Below are 21,574 nucleotides of genomic sequence, written 5' to 3' on the forward strand. Positions count from 1 at the left end.
AAAGAATAAAAATGGAAACATCACCCAGGCTTCATCGCTTTTAGCGCTTGAAAGGGTGCGTGTGTGGATGCGTGTGTGTGTGTGTGTGGTGTGTGTGTGTGAGAGAGAGAGAGAGAGAGAGAGAGAGAGAAAGGGCACGCAGACACTATTGTGAGGAGGGCAACACGACTCTTGGAGCTTCCTTCTGAGGAAAAGGAATCAAATGCATGCTCTGGTTTCTCTTCAGACGGCATGAATCTCTCACCTTTCACTAAAGATTTCTGTGGAGAGGGAAAGAATTGAAAAGTGATCAAATGCCAGGCGCCCGGGGGATGCAGTCAGGGAAGCGTTGGACTCTTGGTTTGGGCTCAGGTTGTGATCTCAGGGTCGTGAGTTGGAGCTGCACCCTCTGGGTTTAGTGGGGAGTCTGCCTGAGATACTATCTCTCCCTCTGCCTCTGCCCCCCCAATCCATGCTCTCTCTCTCAAATTAATAAATAAATCTTTTTTTAAGCGATCAAATGCTTTCAAATTGCCAAATAGAATAGAATTTTTTTGTTTCTGGTCTTCATCTTTCTTGTCCTCTTGGCGGTATTGGACAGCTACTACTTCCTGGTCCTTGAGGCATACAGCCTCTCTGGGCTCCCAGGAAATGGCCTGTCACACTCTCCCTTCTACCTCTCTGCTGTCTGCAGCCTCCGATCAGGCTGTCGATGTTGGCATGCTTCAGGGCATTACCCTGCTCTCATCTTTCTCCCAAGGTGGCCTTATCCATTTTTGTGGCTTAAATGTTACCTATGTGACATCCACATAGATACAGAGCCTGTGTCAAATTTATACCATGAGGCCCTCCCAGTTTCTGAGCTCCAAAATCTCTTATCCAGCTGCCTACCTGACAAATCCCTTTGCATGGTGTCAACAGATTCCATGTCTGAGGAGAAGCCTCTCCCTGGCGGCCTTCCTGCCGTATCCTCTCATGATGAGGAAAGAAAACTCTAGTCTCCTCCTCTTCCTATGAGACCCTAATCCCTTTATGAAGGCTCCACCCTCCAGCACTTACCTAAACCTAGTTGTCTCCTAATACTATCACTTTGGGCGTTGGGCTTCAACATATGAATTTGAACATGCAGTCCGTAACAGAAGACATCTTAAAACTGGTGAAATCTGGGGCGCCTGGGTGGCTCAGTCATTAAGCGTCTGCCTTCGGCTCAGGTCATGATCTCAGGGTCCTGGGATCGAGCCCCACATCGGGCTCCCTGCTCCGCTGGAAGGCTGCTTCTCCCTCTCCCACTCCCCCTGCTTGTGTTCCCTCTCTCGCTGTGTCTCTCTCTGTCAAATAAATAAGTCCTTAAAAAAAAAAAAAAACTGGTGAAATCTGAATTAGGCCTAATTAACAGTATTGTACTGATGTCAATTTCCTAGTTTTGACGTTTTACTAAAGTTATGTAAGATATTACCATTGGGAGAAGCTGGTAACAGAATGATTTGTGAACTCTGCACTATTTGTGCAACTTCTTCTGGATTTATAATTATTTTGAAATAAAAGATTTTTTTTAATTGCTACAGAAAATTTTACAGTGAGATACCACTTCAGACCCACGAGGATGGCTATAATCAGACAGATGGCACACTTGGCTGGCTCAGTCAGTAGAGCATGTGACTCTTGATCTTGGGGTGGTGAGTTCAAGCACCACGTTGGGTGTAGAAGTTACTTTAAAAAGAAAAAGAAAAGACAGATAATAACAGATGTTGGTGAGGTTGTGGAGAAATTAGAACCCTCATGTATTGCTGGTGGGAACATAAAAAGGATGTAGCCATTTTGGAAAACGGTCCTTCAAAAAGCTAAACATAAAGTTCCTTTATGAATCAACAATTCCACTACTAGATATACACAAGAAAATTTATGTCCACACAAAAATTTATACATGTTGTTCATAACAGCCAAAAAAGGGAAAAAATCCAAATGTCCATCCACGGATGAATGGATAAATAAAATGTGGTATATCCATACAACAGAACATTACTCCATAAGAAAAAGGAATGAAGCACTGATCCATGAAACAACATGGATGAACCTTGAAAACATGCTAAGTGAAAGAAGCCAGTCGCAAAAGACCACATATTGTATGATTCTATTTATATGAAATGTCCAGAATAGTCATAGCTGTAGAAACAGAAAGAAGGTGACTGGTTACCAGGAGCTGGGTCAGAGGGGAAGGAGTCAGAGCTTGACAGCTAAGGGGAACAGGGTTCTTTGGGGGAAAAGGGTGATGAAAATGCTTTAAAATTGATTCTTGTGATGGTTGCACAACTCTGTGAATATACGAAAAGCAGTGAATTATTCATTTTAAATGGGGAATTTTATAACATGGGAATTATACCTCAAAAAACAGGGATGCCTGGGTGGCTCAGTCGGTTAAGCATCTGCCTTCGGCTCAGGTCATGGTCCCAGGGTCCTGGGATCGAGCCCCGCATCAGGCTCCCTGCTCCGCGGGAGCCTGCTTCTCCCTCTGCCTGCCGCTCCCCCTGCTTGTGCTCTCTCTCCCATACTCTCTCTCTCTGACAAATAAATAAATAAAATCTTTAATAATAAAAAAAAAAAGAACCAGATTAAAAAGAACAAGTATGCCTAGGAACATAAGGTCTCTGGGGGGGAAAAAATAGCCTAGTGAATTTGGACTCCAGCAATATTGCCAATAGTATAAATCTTTCATGAGACCAGGGGTGGAGAAGTAATATTGATGGTGATAATAGTTGACATTTATCTAGCACATAAAAAGTACCAAGCCCCACGTCAGGCATTTTAAATAGAAAATTTGTTATCTTCTCTTCAAGTGTTGCATCTGAGCATTATCTCTCTTCTATCTTTCTGCAACTCCAGTTATGCTATGTTAGACTTTGTTACCTTATCTCATATATATAATATATATAGTATTTGTGTGTATTATATATATTACATAAGTTATAAAAATTACATAGATGTATGTTATATATATAATATTCTTTTCTTTATTTTCCATCTTTTCTCTCTGAATTTCAGATGGAAATTTTTTCTGCCCTATCTTTGAGTTCTCTCTTCAGATGTATCTAATAGGATAATAAACCTGGTTATTGATTTCTTAATATGTTACATTTTTTCAGTTGTAAAGTTTTCATTTAGTTCTTTTTTCTTACAGTTTTTAATTTCTTACCAAGTCCTTTCATCTTGACTATCATTTCCTTGAACATAATAAACTTCTTTTTTAATTGCCACTGAACAATATAAAAGACCCATATAAATGGAAAGACATACCACATCCTCAGAAAGAAGACTCACCTTCACAAAGATACCATTTTTCCTAAGTTAATTTATAAATTTAACACAATCCCAGTGAAAACCCCAGCAAGAATTTTGGGTATTCTGTTTTGGATTTCATTAGCTACTTCTATAGTTCACAAGGAAAAATAGTAAGGAAATAGTAAGGAAAACTTTGTAAAAGAAAAGTAACTAGCAGGTTCTGTTCTCACCAAGAAGGTATTAAAATATGTTATGAATCCTCAATAATTAAAAGAATGAGAAACTGATGTATGAACAGACAAAAGGAAAAATAAATTGAAATACATACAGGAATTTAGCATATAATAAAAATGGCATCTCAGACCAGAGGAGAAAAAAATGAACTATTTAATAAATAGGAACAAGAAGAGCCATCTGGAAAAAAGTTGGATTCCTCACACCAAGAACTTAGATAAATTTTTTTAATCAAAGATTTAAATTTAAAAAAATCACAGCATAGAGGCGCCTGGGTGGCTCAGTCGTTAAGCGTCCGCTTTCATCTCAGGACGTGATCCCAGGGTCCTGGGATCAAGCCTCACATCGGGCTCCCCGCTCCGCAGGGAAGCCTGCCTCTCCCTCTCCCACTCTCCCTGCTTGTGTTCCCCCTCTCGCTATGTCTCTCTCTGTCAAATAAATAAATAACTTTAAAAAAAATCACAGCATACAATTATATGAAACCATCACCATAATCAAGATAATGGTTTCACAGATGTATGCATATGTCCAAACTCATCAAATTATATGCATTAAATGTGTGCAATTTTTTTTGTATATCAGTTATTAGAGGCCACTTTTGGCAAACAGGCTTGAGCGATGGAATGTGGAAAGGGCCCTCAGCGACCCCCTGGCTGAACACAGCCGGGCCCATCAGCTGACCGACCTCGAAATCTCCATAGGCTAACTGACCAATGCGCTGCTTACTACTAGGCACAGTTGCCAAAAAAGGGGAAATTCCGTACATCGCCATACCTCCTCACCCTCCCTCTTTATAAACAGCCCCTTCCACCCACCCCCCACCCCCCCCCCCACTGCCTCGGTTGTCTCTCCTCTGCTGTTCCTTGCAGTGTATTCAGTAAACTTCTGTCTCCTTTGTTCTGCCTCGGGTGAGCTCTTTCACTGCCCACCCCCACCCCCACCCCGGGGTTCCCTCAGATCATTACCCATTTGAGGGCCCTCATCTGATCAGGAGTTACCCCATTTAGATGCTACAAATCATACCTAAATAAAGCTGTGAAAAAAAATTAAGATGAAAATTCCATGAAGAAAATTCGGGAGCTCCGCTCCTCAACCTCAAAGTGAAGAATCTATTTTAACTATGGCTCAAAATCCAAAAATCATAAATTCAACCACTTGAAAACACACACACACACACTTAAGTAAAGCCAAAAGATAATGACAAACTGAGAAAAAAAATATTTGTAACTCACAGTACGAGGGCAAGAAGAAAAAGACCAGTACCCTAATAAAAAATTAGACAAAGAATAGTAAGAGAAATGCTTGCCTCTCCCTCTCCCTTTCTCACTCTCTCTACGCCCCATGTCCAAAAGTAAATAAAAGTTTAAAAAAAGAGAGAGAGAGAGAAATGGGCAGAAAGGGAAATATAGAACCCTTAATTGAGAAAATCAGCTTAAATCTACAACGAACTACCATTTTTTCCCTTAACAGACTAGCAGAAGACCAGCTTGCCAATACACTCTGTATGCGAGGCCACAGGGAAACAAGCGTTCTCATACCAAGGTGCTGGCAGGGCATTCTGGAAGTACCTACCAAAACTGCAAATGTACCTGCCTTGTGATCCAACTATTCTGCTTCAGGATATATTGGGACCTGTGTGACAGGACAAGTGTTTTTCTTTGCCGCAGCACGGTTTGTAATAACTAAAGATTGGAAACCACCCAAACGTCCACAGCTAGGAGACTAAATAAACCAAGGGCACATGCATACAACAAAATCACACAAAAGAATGAGCATATTCTGATAAAAAAGAGACAACAGGCCCCAAATAGTCACTTATGCTAAGCTCCACATCATCTGACTAAGACTTACTAACAAACTTAATTACAGTTTCAGCCTCTGAAGAACTGGGATCTGAAACCAGTCAACCTGGAATTCCTTGGTCAGCCCTTGGAAGGTAATCCATGGGGCAGACCTCTGCCGTCCCCCAAAGGAAGATGACCTTGCCACAACCAAACCACAACATCCTTGCCCCACTCCCTCCTGTCTATAAAAGTCTTTCATTGTGTGGAGCTCCTCAGAGCTCCGATCTGTCTGCCAGGAGGGATGCTGCCTGATTCATGAATTGTTGAACAAAGCCAGCAAATCTTTAAAATTTCCTCACTTGAATTTTACTTCTTAACAGCTCCAAGGAACATTAAGGAATATGCCAAGATGCCAAACAGTGTCTACCTTTTGTGTAAAGAGACAGGGAGAGGAGCACGTGGGTGGCTCAGTCGGTTAGGCGTCCCACTCTTGATTTCAGCTCAGGCCATGATCTCGGGGTCGTGGGATTGAGCCCTGCATAGGACTCTGTGCTGGGCGGGGAGTCTTCCTGCCCCTCTCTCTCTGTTCCTCCTCCTCTCTCTCTCTCTCTCTCTCAAATAAGCAAGTAAATAAAATCTTGAAAGAAAGAAAGAGAGAGAGAGAGAGTGAAAGAAAGAAAAAGAAAGAAAGAAAGAAAGAAAAAGAAAAAGAGAAAGAGAGAAAGAAAGAGAAAGAGAGAAAGAAAGAAAGAAAAAAACAGGGAGAAAATGAGAATACAGCACGTATTTGCTTTTATATCCCCAGAAAATCTAGTGGAATTCTTAGTAAGCCACTAATAATGGTAGTTAACGGGAACAGGAATGGAGCAGATGGGGCCTGGAGGTAGGATAAGGACTTCTCATAGATGCCTTTTATAACTTTATGTTTTACTGTATTTATTTACTTGCTTAACTTGTTAATTTACTTATTTAATGAGCATTTACTACTTATTAAAAATTGAATCAAACAATTTGCAATTAACGATTTGTTTAATGGCTACATCCACATCTTCGAGGCTGTAAATTCTGTAAGAGTGAGGCTTGTATGGATTTTGTTTACCATTTTAGTGCCTGTCATCTTGCACAAAGTAGGTGACTAATAAATACTAGTTGAATGGAAATTTTTAAAATCCTGGTTGGAGGTGGAGGATAGAGAATGGGAAGGAGGGCAGGGACAAGGCCAACAACTGTTATTTCTAGGAAGTGGAGGTCAAATTGGCTCCCCATAGCTCAATCCTTTGTTACGTGATTACTCAGATGTGCCATTTAGTTTCACAGAAGAAAAATGGAGAGACCATCAGAAATGGATTTGAGCGTTTTTCTGAGTAAAAGTGGGAGAGGTTGCAAAAGTCAGCCTCCCATGGAAAAGGTCCACCCATCATCTAAGAGAAATGAATCCTCCCTGTGTCTAGACTTAGACTTCCAGAAGGCTAGGCATAGCCGACTTGCTTTTTTTTTTTTTTTTAAGATTTTATTTATTTATTTGACAGAGAGAGACACAGCGAGAGCAAGAACACAAGCAGGGGGAGTGGGAGACGGAGAAGCAGGCTTCCCGCTGAGCAGGGAGCCCAATGAGGGGCTCAATCCCAGGACCCTGGGATTGTGACCTGAGCCGAAGGCAGACGCTTAACAGCTGAGCCACCCAGGCGCCCAGCCGACTTGCTCTTGAATGTGTGAACATTCAGAGTCACCCATGGTCCACAGGGAAAGTTGGAGTGGAGGGCTCTGGGGACTGTAGGAAGGAGAGGACCGGAGCAGGCTCTGTTCCACCTCACACTGGAGGGAAAGATGTGAAAGAACCAGACTGGCCTGGGTCCAGCTACTTAGTGTGACCCTGGTTACGCCACCCTCGGAGTTTTTGGAGACCGAGCAACCAGACTTTGGGAAATCCGAAGCTGCTGAACTATTGGATGAAATTGCCCTGGAGGAAGCAAACCCACCCTTGGGGGTAGAGGATGAGGTTATCCCTGGATGCAGTGGAAATTCTCCTGAAGAAAGGAAATTAGGATTTAGGGCGATAGGTTTTAGACTAGAGGGCATTGAACATGGGTCTGCAGAGGTTGTTGGCTGGCTCAGGGGACATGCTCCCAGGGTGGGGAGATGGATTGGCTGCACAGGACAGCAGATCAAGAATTCCCGGGGCTGGGGTTGGAGGGGTGGGGCGCAGCCATGGGAGTCCCTGATACCGTTAAATACAACGGGGGCCACATCTGGTAGCAAGAAATTTTCTCTCTGTGTTTCCTTGTCTCGCTCTCTGTCTCTATCTCTGTCTCCCTGCCCCCATCCCCACTCACTCTCCCTCTCTCCCTACATTGTGCTTTTCTTCTAAAAGCCTTAACCTCCAGAAAATCTTGTTATACAAGATTAAATTAATACCAGATTAAACAATTTTAAATTAAACAATTTTAAATGTTTAACATTAAATTAATCTTGTTATACAAGATTAAACACTTCATTGAAAATGGCAAGATTTCATTCTTCGTAATATATATATATAGGGATGCCTGGGTGGCTCAGTCGGTTAGGCATCTGCCTTCGGCTCCGGTCATGATCCCAGGACGCTGGGATCGAGTCCCGCATCGGACTTCCTGCTCAGTGGAGAGTCTGCTTCTCCCTCTGCCTGTGCTCTCTCTCTCTCTCTCTCTCTCTGACAAATACATAAATAAAATCTTTTAAAAAAATTGTATATATATATGTGTGTATATATATATATATACCACATCTTCTTTATCCATTCATCAGTCAATGGACATGTAGTCTCTTTCCATAATTTGGCTATTGTTGATAATGCTGTTATAAACATTGGGGTGTATGTATCCCTTCAAATCAGTATTTTTGTATCCTTTGGATAAATACCTAGTAGTGCAATTGTTAGATCGTAGGGTAGCTCTATTTTCAACTTTTTGACAAGAAAAAGGAAAAAAAAAAAGACAAGAAATGTTCTCCAGAGTGGCTGCACCAGCTTGCATTCCGACCAACAGTGTAAGAGGGTTCCCCTTTCTCCACATCCTCGCCAACATCTGTCGTTTCCTGACTTGTTAATTTTAGCCATTCTGAGAGGTGTGAGGTGGTATCTCATTATGGTTTTGATTTGTATTTCCCCAATGATGAGTGCTGTTGAGCATTTTTTCATGTGTCTGTTGGCCATTTGTATGTTTTCTTTGGAGAAATGTTAACGCATCTTTTTTAATAGCCATAATTTATGTAGCCAATCCCTATTTTGAGCATTTAGGTTGTTCCTAGTATTTTATTGCTATCAGTTATGCAGCAGTGAACATCCTTGTAGTTTGATTTTGCACATATCTTTCAAAATGATGATGAAGAAAAAGCAAAGATTTAGTTTGAGTGTGGTGTTGTGGAAAAGGAAATTAGAGCAATTATGAGACTTCCTGGACTGTATGTCTGGACACCTGAGTAAGGGGAAGTCATGTTAGACAGATATGAGCTAATATCTGGAAAGGGCTCAGAACAGGCAAGTACTATGTAATTGTTTGCTACTGTTACTGGTTTTGGTAAGAAAGAGAGGCAACTTATCTCATGTTTATTATCATTTCAATGCCTGTAACCTATTTCTTCCCCAGCTTTATAGATATAATTGACATATAACATTGTATTTTGCCCCCTAAATAAGCACTGGGTCCAGATGTGAGCTGGGGTCCGTCTGCAAGAGGCTTCATGGTGGGGAGGAAAAGGAAGTCCACCTTCTTTCAGGGAGGAGCCAGCTGTACCAAGAGTAATCAGGCTTAGGAGTTCACTTGGGAAAGTAGCAAAAGGATAGAGTTGGTAGACAAATACTGCCTTAGACAGCAGAAAATCACAACTTTTTTGTCCAGAGGGAGAGGGTAAGGCTAGAATAACTGTCCTTTGCATACTTTCAATAGAGCTCTGCCTCTTCTACATATTTCCTCTAAGTAGAGGTAACGAACGTTTACTGTCCTGACCACTATGCCTTGTAGTTTTCATATGCACTATTGGATTCGGTCTTCAAAACCACCTGTGAAGGTCATCTTCCAGCTCATCCTAGACAAACTGCGTCTCAAGGCAATTAAAACTTTGGGCTAAAATTACACAGAATAATAACTGAAGGGCCAAAATTTGAACCCAGCACTATCTGATGCAATACCCATGTTCTTTCCATCACACCAACATGTCACTCAATTTTGTTATCTGTGACTCTTAAGACACCAGACCTCTAGGAGTAGGAGGCTAGTGAAATTCCAATTTTTGGGGGCTCTGTTCAATGCTCCAAAAGGCTTTATTAAACATCATGTGCAATAATCCAAACACTTATTATCCTTTCAAATATAATTTGAAATAGACAATAAAATATCCAAATATAAATATATAAAATACAAATGATATAAAATATCAAAAGCTAGAGCAAGAATTGAAACAAAATTATCTTAGGTAATACATTACATCTCTTAAATCTTTCCCTTACTGCATACATTATAAAAAGGAAATCGTATTGACCTAAAAAGAAAAAGGATCAAATTATAAATTAAAATTTCATCCCACCTTTAGTTATAGACTCCTTGAGTCTTAAACTATCAAACTTGGGATTCTACCTCAGCCTGGCATTGAGAATCACGTATAGTAGACATCCAGTAAATATGTACTAATCAAGACCATATAAACAAATTTTTTAAAATAGACAGTGGGAGAAGATATTTACAACTCATACAACCAGCCAGCAAAAGATCAGTTTCAGGGGTGCCGGGGTGGCTCAGTCGGTTAGGCATCCAACTCCTGATCTCAGCACAGGTCTTGATCTCAGGGTCGTGAGTTCAAGCCCTATTCGGCTCCATGCTGGGTGTGGAGCCTACTTAAAAAAAAAAGAAAAAAATCAGCCATTAACTGGCAATTCACAGAAGAGTAAACACTAATGGACAAGAAACAACGCGGTAAAAATGTTTAACCTCACTGGTAATAGGAAACTGCAAATAACGAGAACAATTTCATACCAATGAGGGTTGCCAAAAATATTCGAGTGTGACAGAGTCAGGTGTTGGTAAAATATGGGAAAATGAGAATTCTCATCATTCTTCACTATTCACAACCACTTTAGAAAGGAATTTGACAGTATTCGGTAAAATTGACTACCCTAGACCTAACAATTCCATTTTCTGGGGGAAACTTAGCCCATGTATGCATAGAGTACAGAGAGTACTATTTGTAATAGCAAAAAATTAGAAGTGACACATCTATACATAGAACAAAGAATAAATCAAGTATGGCATATTCTTAATTTTACATAATAGTCAAAATGAGTATTCAAGTATCAATATGAATAAATGTCTAAAATTCTGATAAATTGAAAAAATCAAAATGCAGAATGACATATGTATAGAATGACAGCTTTACTAAAGTTTAAAAACCACACAAAACTCTACCATATATGTAAAAAATTCAGTGTGTAGTAAAAACATGAAAATGTGGATAGACTGAAACATCTCGACCTCAGGATAGTGGCTGTGGGAGGGGGGAGAATGGGATGAGGAAGGGGAAACAAAGGGACTTCAACTACTTCTAGAACATTCTGTCTCTGGAAAGATTTGAAGCAAACAAGATAAACATTAAGATTTATTAAACTTGGGTTGTAGGCACATGTTGTTTGCTATATTGTTCTGTGCTCTTCTACAGTTTTCGTTAAGCCAACAGTAAAACTAATGAGTATTGAATTGTACCTCCTAACAAAGGCAGTAAGCACACTTAATAATATGCTTCAGTGTTTGATGCCAAAAGTCTCTATGATACTGAACAGAAATATTTGGAAGTAGAGGCAGTTCTCTGGCCGACCAACAATTTTTTAAAAAAGGAGACTAGGCTCACTCAAGTATAAGCTTTCTTAATATATACTATTTTTCTATAGCAAAATAAGTGAATGCAATTTAAACTTGAAATAACTCCTGAGTTGGGCGCCTGGGTGGCCCAGTTGGTTAAGCGACTGCCTTCGGCTCAGGTCATGATCTTGGAGTCCCGGGATGGAGCCCTGCATCAGGCTCCCTGCTCAGCGGGGAGTCTGCTTCTCCCTCTGACCCTCCCCCCTCTCATGCTCTATCTCATTCTCTCTCTCAAATAAATAAAATCTTTAAAAAAAATAACTCCTGAGTTATGATAAGGATGGCAAATCTAGAATAATTATGAAAAATGGTAAAAATGAATGCTTTACTTTTACCTGACACACAAAAATATGTAAGAAAATGATTTTCTTTCAGAAAAGTCAGACATTTAAGTAATCTAGAAAACATATTACATATCAACTGTGCACATGAAATCTAAGCTACTTAAATGAAAAAGTAAGTAAGCAATTAATAAAGCATAGTACACAGAATCGCAGAGACCACATCCAAATTTTTCCAGAAAGTGAATCATAGTTTTTTGGAAGTTACAGTATTTAGCTAAAAATGAAGGGGTGCCTGATTGGCTCACTTGGTTAAGCGGCTGACTCTTGATTTCAGCTCAGGTCATGATCTCAGGGTCCTGGGATCGAGCCCGATGTGAGGCTCTGTGCTCAATGGGGAGTCTGCTTGAGATTCTTTCCCTCCACCCCTCCCCCAACTCCTGCACTCACTCTCTCTCAAATAAACCTTTAAAAAAAAAATAAAAATGAAGAGTCCTCAGGAAATATACCCAAAATATATTCAATATTTATCATTCAGTTGTAATATTTTTAAAGGTGCTCAGGGTACCAAAATGATTAAAAAAAAAAAACTATTAAGACCATCTCTCTGTATATCTCTGTATTTGGAAAATAGTTTTAACAAGTCATAAAAATTTTGATTTGGAACCAGAAGCATATTTCCAGTGATAATACTGTGTTTTCCATCATGGGTTCTACAGAGTAATCTGAGAATGAATTTAGGGAGCTTACTTACGTCAAACTGAATCCACGTGCACTGAGATGTTCTCATTTAACACGGAGAAAGTAAATAGCAAACATCATTCAAAACTACAACAGACTAGCTATCTATAATGAATCCAAGTACAGTAAATATTACTTAATGAAATAACAAATTTATTAGTTAGTTCATTCCTAAGTTGATCTGACATGCTGGAGGAGTTATTTATTCAATAGAAGCTAGGTGAATAGAAAAGATTTTTTTTTCTATTTGCTATATAAGCCTGAGTGCTAGTGCCTTGGGAAACCATCCATATGGGTTCCATATGAAACTCATCCACAAAGGTTCCTCCAATTGTTTTGTGAGTCTATCTGAGAAGGTTTTTCTTCTTGATATATTTTGAGTCAGTTCTCAAGGTCTTCCAGGTATTAAAGTGCAAAGACAATTTTATAGATTTTATCAGGAAGAAGCTATGTATAGAGTAAAACAGAAAAAAATCAGTCATATCAGCACAAAGCACCCATGAATAGGTCTATCAACTCATCAATTCCTGTTATAACAAGGAAAGGCAAGGGTTTCTTCTAATTTTCAATAATTAACATCATAAATAATCATGTTGAAGAAAAATATACTGCATAGATTTTCATTAGCGATATGTTTTGGATAAAAATATATACAAATCTTTTTGTCATTCACAAAAATGGCATGAGATTTCACATTTATTCCCTCCTCCATTTAACTTTGTTCTTTTGAATGTCACAGAGGAAAGCTCCATAGCTCCCTCCACCACCGTAAAGAAATAGAGCACTCTAGTGTCAGAGAAAAAGAATAGAGTACTAGTCTGCCATTCGTATCGTGAAAGATTGACGTTAAGAAAATTATTCCTAAAAGCCAATAAAAACAGATGACATCACAAGCCCTTATGGGAAGTAATTAGGATATAAATAAAATAAATAACCATAAATTAAAATTAGTTAAGAAGCACAGTCCCTGCAGATACTACTTGCCAGATGAGGCTTTCCGAAAGTATCACAGATCCAATTTAGAATTTGCAATCCTAGAGTTCCAATGACTGTACACAGGGAAGTTAAATCTGAACCAAGTCATTAGGTAATCAAGACATCTAATAAGCTCCATGTCTAGGTAGTATGTAAGTATACTAGATGCACAGGAAAGAAGCAAACTTATTATAAGATATTCTTTAGGCCCTGACACTTACGGCATTAGATCTTGATTCCCTCCCAGAACCCAAGTTGAGTAAGGCTGCTCTAAAAGGTGTTTGTTCACACATCAGTGGAAATAATTAACCATCAATGTGGCAACCAAATGACCTTTAACTACAAAACCATCATTATGTAGAGGAAATACATTAAGTATGGATTTCTGAAAACTTCTATTTTATTCTGTCACTTCCTTTCAACTTCTGTTCAAAACACCGAGAATTAGAAAGCAAAGCTTTTCCAGCCCACCTGAAAACAGAAGCTAAAAAAAATAAACCCATTTTAAATTTCTTATAAATTCTTGCCTATTGATTTCGTAGTACACTGGATCAGGTGTAGATGACTGAGGAATTATACAAATCCAACATAACACTGAAAGAAGTGAACTTCTCCCAAAGACATCTGAGTATTTACCTGATACTGTCATAGACTTAGTCCTTTTAAGTACCAATTTATTTTTTTCCCATCTATGTCAGATGTTACTATAAATCAAAATTCCTTCCTGTACCAGATAAAGTCTCTAGCACAAGAGGAGACTAGGAATCAAAGAGCGTATTAAATCAGTTTTCAGGGGCTCATTTCCAACACTGTCTCAGGGCTCTTTGGGGCCAATCCAGTCTGGAAGCAAAGTCTACAGTGGCTTGCACTCTGGGGTAAATATACTGGTCCTTCTCCACTCCAGCACTGCATATGCCAAAGGCACTCCGCCTAACAAACCCATAAATGCACTAAAGTAAGAAAACACCCAGAAAAAGTAGCTTCATGCTACGGAAAATACGGCTTCGCTTTTGTAAAACCTATTCAGATAATTTAAAATATGTGTCAAATTTAGTGGAAAACTGAAAAGGTCTTTTTCTCTTTTTAGAGTTCTTAAAACTGCTCTCAAACCTTTCTATGTTTCCCAATAGCAAGTATGAGGCTGAGTTCACAGATCCTTTTATTACCTTATCAACTATAATAACGCCAGTGAGAGAGCGAGCAACTTCCCAAGAAATTACCTCAAGGTTTTGTAAGACACAGTGTGAAGAATATATATATTCTCATTCTGGTGGAATATGGCTGTAACATACAGAATAGGATTTTTAATGTGTGGTCAAAATATAAGTCTACACTGAATGTATGTGGAAAAGATATTTAATTGTAAAATAGAAAAGTAGGCCAGAGTACAGTTTTAAGGGTAATTGCTTCTTTATACAGATATGTAATCTAGAAGGGTCTTAGGGTTAAACATGTTCATAAAGCATAAGACATTAAAAAATAAAGCAAGAAAAAAGAGCTTGAAGTTATGTTTTACAAAAAAGAATGAACAGTATGTCAGAGTTTAATGTCCATACATTGTGGAATTCAATGATATTGTGATGAGAGCAAGTCACACACAGCACAGACATACAGCTTTCACAGGGAAAAGTAAAAGTTATGTTAGACATATCTAGCATCACTGTAGTACAAAAAGTTCTTGTTCTACATACAAAAGCATTTTTTTTACCATAAGAATAAGTTCCTGGGGGGAAATGAGTCCATGAAATATTTCAGAAACCCATATGCTCTGAGTATTCCAAAAACATTATCTTAAAATCCAGTGCCTTAAAGTGCTTTCATGTGGAAATCATGATGGAAGGCACAGAATACAGTTTCACGTCCCCACTATGAAATTTTCAAAAAAGCATAGATTTTGCAGTTTGCAAATTCAAGTTATCTTGTAAGCTGCTCCTTCTAAGAACATTGTCATTCCAATAAAACCAGCTGCTAGCTTACTTAACTTTCAATGACCTACAGAATAAAAGTATTTTTCCCCCAGTTCACTTTCATCATCTTTGTGGGAAAAATACCTATGCAAGTGATGCATTTTGAAATTATAAAACATGCAGAATATGTACAAACAGAAAGTTTAAAAAATATTTGCTTCATATACATGTAAATCTACTTGGGTATAGCTGAAATTGAACAAATATAAAAATCTGCTTTCTAAAAAATGTTTTCAGAGAATCTGAGACAACTTAAAGCTGTACAAAGATTTCCTGGGAGAAATCTTCTTTTCATATAGAAGTTTATACCTACAGGAGTAATTCCAGCATCAGTCCACCACATAATTATTACATAACATTTGGTCTAATCAACAACGATCACCCTTAAAACTGTTCTGTTTCTGAGAAATTAAGGTTCATACTAAAATCAAAAAGAATTCACAAAAACAGTGGCTTATTGTGTTTTTGGATCTCTTCAACAATCTTTATAACTCATTTGGAACTGTAAAAAAAACAAAAACTATTTACAGAATTCAGTTTTAAATACATTTCACAATGTCTAAAGTAGAGTTTTATGTTACAAGGATTCAGAGCTCATGGCTTAAGTCCGATCGTCAATCCGTAGTCTCTTCTGTTATCCTGGCTTCCTGCGGTGTACAGTTCAAGACTGTGTTCTTTCTTAACCAAAAGTAAATTCAAACTACGTGTTCGTAGTTAATTAGACAGCTTCTTTATTAGTCTGAAGACGAGTCATAGCTTCTAATTTTTGTCTGTAGGCCTCTGCTTCCTGTTCTTTCTTTAGAAGCTGCTGTCGATATTTTTGTGCTTCTCGATTTGCTTCATCCAGCTGTTTCTGAAGAGCTTCTCTCTCCTAATTGAAAAAAAAGGTTTTTTCAATGTTTGCATGAATACACGATTAACACATACAAGCATGCATCCTGCAAACAGAAAAATCCGTAGGAGCTAGATGTAGCCACCTATTGATATTTCCGAGATGTCTTGCCTTGTCAACCAATTCATTAATAATTCAAGCCCCAAATTTTGTTCTCCACACTCTGACAGAGATTAGTTTCTGACCTCAAGAAATCATTCCCTAATTAAAAATAAGATTAACATAATGAACCCAGACTGTGGACCTATACTTTCATATGTATGACAAAAACTAGTGAAGAGCTTTAAGAGAGAAATATACCTCTTCACACCTCTGTGATGTTTTTATGTACAGGTATAATAAATTATAAAAGTTAATACTTAGTGAGCACTCATTGTGTGACTAAATAAGGTGACTGCCAATAACAACCCTCTAAGACAGTGATTATGCCCATTTTACAGATGAGGAAAATGTTGCTCAGAGATGAGGTAGCTTTTCCATGGTAATACAGTTGGGTTTACGAGATTCTAATATTACTGCTTTTAACACTATCTTCCTCTCTGGTAACAAGCAAGATTCCTCATTGGTAAAACAAAGACTGTTGGTCTAGATTAATGTTTCCTAAATTATCCCATTTTACAAACCAACAAAATACTAATTTCTTTACTGAGATTCATTAAATTATGCAAATATAAAATATATGTATTAAATTCCTCAATAAATTGAGAGCTAAACATAAACCTAGTCCAATAAAAATGATACCCTTTCTCCTCCCCATTCTGCCCCTTGATTCAGTTGCCGAAGGGAAAACATTTCAGACTCCTTTGTCATGTCTCTAGTATGCACATGGACAAAAGCTCAACCTGCAGAGGCTCAAGCTCAACTTCATTTGAGAGGCCCAGGATCTCTTAGTGGGATGGGGGCTCAGGGTAGGACCATGACTGATCATAAGAAACGCCAGGGTCACACTGGACAAGACACAACTGAAGGTGAGGGTCAACAGCCTACCGGGGAGGCGGAGAGTATGAGGGTCTCTTCCACTACTTCCTTGACTCTGCTCCATTGTGAACACAAAAAGATTCCCTCCCCTTCACTATTCACATGGTCTCCAAGGTGGAGCAAGTGTAATACTTCTTCCTTCCTTCCTTCCTTTGATCCCATTCCCTTTCCCATACTGGGAATGAATCTACATCCAACATGTATGTTTCCCCAAGTCCACCAAATGTGGGAATGGTTGATGACACAAGTAGTCTCCAAATCTTCCATTTGCACAAAATGTACAAGAAGAAACAAACTCCAATTTAAGAAATGCCACGCCTTACCCTGCTACCCTTTTCTTACCCCCTTCTTACCCTTTCTCCAGGCAAGATGGCAGAGTAGGAACAAGTCAGAAAAGACACCCAAGAGTTGAGCCTCAGGTAAACACCACCACTACCTTGGCAGTGAACTCTGGAGAACTTTGAGCACGCCAATGGAAAGGGTGGGGGAGGGGTGCTGCTTCTCCGGGAGCTTGACCACCACCTCTGGCAGGAGCACTCATGGACATGCATAAGTGTTTTAAAATCTTACATGTGTTAAGAAATAAGATCCTTTGATAACGAAAGTTTTGAATTTGGTAGGAAATACTGGAACACATTCTCTAACTCTAAGGTATCTCCTCGTACTAGCTATTCATTAACATTTAGAAACAGCAAGGGATTCACAATTACTCAGCAGATGAAAGCAAACTGAGTGAGGCAGTCTAACAGTAAATACAGTTTGTTTTCCTTGTTGCATATTTTTATTTCAATTAGAATATATCTTCCTATAAATGAAAAAGACAGCTCCCTTCTGCCTACTAGACCAAATAAAAGATTCATGTTACACTGCATTTCTTGACTGTATCTGTAAAACCTGAAAGATAAAGGTCATTAGCACTACTCTTTGAGTACACTTAGTCCTCAAGATTGAAAGCATAGTTAACATTATTAAAGTTTCTTTTAAGTGTTTCCATTTTTTACTTCTCAAGAATATAGGTGTTTGGGGAGAGAATCTTCTTGCCATCTCACTTTTCAAAGCAAATAAAAATCTCTAAAAAGTGGAAAATATCACTTATTTACTGAGATCTTTTGTTTACAAATTTGTTAAATGTTTCCTGAACATATATTATATGCAAGACATTTCCTTAACGTAAACAGTAATTTGGTTGTTTCACACATGAATAGTCCAAAAGACTGACATTTGAGATTTATATTTAAATAGAAATACCAATCATATAGCTTTGACCTTTTGCAATAAAAGCACAGTAAAAAGGACTTTGACATTTGTAAATAAACATACCTTCACCTAATAATATGTAATACTAAAGTATTTTTCCTTTAACAGTCTAACACTGAAGAATTGCAAAAAAGTAAATTCTGATGATAATTTCAATTTGGTAGCAATTGAGAAGATATTTATCTTACACAATTCCAAACCCAAGCAATGGAATAACTTGCAAGGGAAGGGCAAGGGAAGACTTGAGTTTGCTTTTTTATTTTCAAATAAAATTCGTGAATTCGGCTTCAGCTGGCAGCGATTCTCTCGAAACAATGTTATTTTTATTTTTCTACTATTCAAATTTATTTTTACCTTAGCTATTATAAGGCAAAAAGTCATTATAGTGGTTTATCTCTTACCATACTTCTATATAAATTTTGGAAGATAATAAAAGCAACTAACACTTAATGAGCACTTATTATATGCCCATGATTGTACTAGTCCTTTACATGGGTCTCATTTAAGCTTCACAACAATCTGATAATGTAGGTGCTGTTATTTCCTCCCTGTTATTTATGGGGAAACGAAGCTTTAAAAGGTTAAATAACCTGACCAAGATAACACAATCAGAAAATTTTAAAATATACCCATATTCTTAACCATTAAATATTTGTTTAAAAAGAGAGAAACTGGGGCACCCAGGTGGCTCAGTTGGTTAAGTGTCTGCCTTCGGCTCAGGTCATGATCCCAGGGTCCTGGGATCGAGCCCTACATAGGTCTCCCTGCTCAGCCAGGAGTCTTTTTCTCCCTTTGCCCCTCCCCCCACCACTTGTGCTCTTTCTCTCTCTAATAAATAAATAAAATCTTTAAAAAAAAGAGAGAGACAGAAACTGGGCAGAGCGTGTGAGCTGTTTCCTCGTGTGTAAACATCAATTTTCCAAGTGCCATGGACTAGATATGATCCTGTTTTTATAAATAAAGTTTTACTGAAATAAGGCATGCCTACTCATTTTCAAAGTGTCTATGACTACTTTCCCACTACAATGGCAAAAGTGAGTAGTGAAGCACAGACTGGACAGTCCACAAAGCTGAAAGTATTTGCTATCTGGCCCTTTGCCTACTCCAGCCCTAAAAGAAAAATTTCGCAAAAAGAGATAGGAGGGGAACCTGGGAGGCTCAGTCGGTTAAGTGTCTGCCTTCAGCTCAGATAGTGATCCTGCAGTCCTGGGATCAAGCCCTGAGTAGGGCTCCCTGCTCAGCAGGGAGTCTGCTTCTCCCTTTCCCTCTCTACTCTTCCCCAGCTAGTGTTCTCTCTCCTCTTGCTCACTCTCTCAAATAAATAAAAATCTTTAAAAAAAGAGATAGGAATATAGAACATTTTCAACTTTGATAGATCAAAAGAATATCAATAAAAGGAAAATAGACTGAAAAAACCTGCATCAAATAAAACACTGTGTAAAGTTTACAGGAAACAATTTTTTAAAAAGAACACTAAGGATCTCAATCTATCAATGGTTAGAAGACACAAATATTTCATTAAAAATAAACAAACTTGCTAATAAACATATTCATCTCTAACCTCCATAGCAAAGAAAAGGTAAAGGTATTTCCTGAATTCACACAACTAGTAACAGAAAAAACCTGTTACTTCTAATGCACTAATTATATATTTCTTCCCTCCCACATTACAAAAGAATTCACTGATTCCATATATAGCACACTGCTTCCAAAAATATCTTTAGTGCAGTAATAGCAAGGGGGTGATATGATATACATTATTGCAATTTGGTGTCTTATTCATACCTCCCCTTCAAAAAGCAAATCTATTTCATTTCCTATATTGTTATAATGCATATATAAAAGTTTCAGCATTTATAATACATTTTCTACAATTTAAACCAATTTTGTAGAGAGTATTAATAAACCTCTCCAGTGTTAGTTAGGAAACTGTAAATATAAATTCTTAACACTTGATTTATAAACAGTCACTTTGGTAGTTGTGGACACACACATGCAGAGAAAATTCAAACATGTTAGATTCTGTATAATGAGTTGATTTTTTAATTCCCATAGAGCAGAGTTCCTCAATTTCAACATGAATATTTTTGGACCAGATAATTCTTTACTGTGGGGGCTCTCCTGTGCATTGTAGGATGTTTAGCAGCATATCCAGCCTCTATCCCCTATAGGCCAGGGGCACGCCCCTGGTTGTGGCAACCCAAAATGTCTCCAGACATTGCCAGATGTCACCTGGGATCAAAAATGCCCCAGTTGAGAATCACTGCCTGCAAGAAATTTTTTTAGTTAATGGTTAAGTTGTCACTTACAGTATAAAAGTCTGCCCCCAAGACAACTCCATTGGTCATCTAAGGAAGTAAGTTCAAAAGCACCACTCTATGTATTATAAGGAAATGATTACCTGGTTTGATGAAAACATTGGAGGCCTCTCTTCATTCTATATCCCCAGCCCCCCTCTACCATCTAGACTCACTGTATGCTTCAAGGTCTCTCTGTAGGAGCTCTAGAGAGATCGTGCAACATTGGCTTGAACACTCTGGTGATGGAGAATGAGAGTTCCATGACCAGAAAGCTCTAATTACTAAAAACAAAATAAAACAAACAAAACACTTCTTTAAACCAAACCTCCAAACCAAACCAAACCAAACCAAACCAAACCAAACCAAACCTCCATCTCCCTGAAGTTCTAGCCTTGGTTCTAGTTAATTTATATACCTCAATTCATACTTTCCTGTTACCTGTAATTATTCTTCCTGGTCTCTGAAAGACTAAGAGGGGAATCAGGCTGACCTTTGAGGAAAACAGCAACTCTTATGGGTTATTAGGTAAATAAAGGTACAGGCTGCACATTCATTGATTTAAATATATAATTTGTTGAATTAATAAGTTTATGTTTAATAAAAATTCAAGTAATTTAAAAATGTTTTATTAAATAGTTAAAGCAAAAAAAAAAAGTTAAAGGAAAGTACAGGACAAATTTTTTTCACCTTATGTGCCAGAAATTATCATGACATAAAAAATATATATTTAAAAGATTACCAAATAATAAGTATATTGATACTGTTCAACGGAATAAATTGCTAGCTTGTAAGAACTTCTGTGTGCTGAATATCATTTTAAATTTTGAAGAAACAAAACACCTTACCCTCGATAATTAAAGTCATACTTTTACCAAACATTCTGGTTAAGCCATGAATCAGATTCTTGTTAACTCAATAATATATTCTTTGTGATTGTGGCTTAAAGACGTACCAGCATTTCACTTAAATGAACCGGAGCAAAGATATATTCTAGTTGTCCTCAGTCAGAGTTTTATGTTGCTTTTTAG

The 21,574-nt window shown here is 38.2% G+C and overlaps 1 protein-coding gene across 10 annotated transcripts in view; it reads right to left on the reverse strand.

Moving 5' to 3' along the window:
• Positions 1 to 14,490: 14,490 nt before the first annotated feature.
• Positions 14,491 to 21,574, reverse strand: part of GABPB1 (GA binding protein transcription factor subunit beta 1) — a 63,988-nt gene continuing 56,904 nt past the window's right edge. For all 10 annotated transcript variants that reach the window (XM_027570200.1, XM_027570206.1, XM_027570205.1 and 7 more), the window contains exon 9: positions 14,491 to 15,990. In XM_027570200.1, coding sequence (XP_027426001.1) covers positions 15,838 to 15,990 — 153 coding nt within the window. In that variant the 3' untranslated portion in view covers positions 14,491 to 15,837. The remainder of the gene's footprint in view (positions 15,991 to 21,574) is intronic.

The sequence above is a fragment of the Zalophus californianus genome, chromosome 6 (assembly GCF_009762305.2).
Source record: "Zalophus californianus isolate mZalCal1 chromosome 6, mZalCal1.pri.v2, whole genome shotgun sequence".
NCBI classification, from domain to species: Eukaryota; Metazoa; Chordata; class Mammalia; order Carnivora; family Otariidae; genus Zalophus; species Zalophus californianus.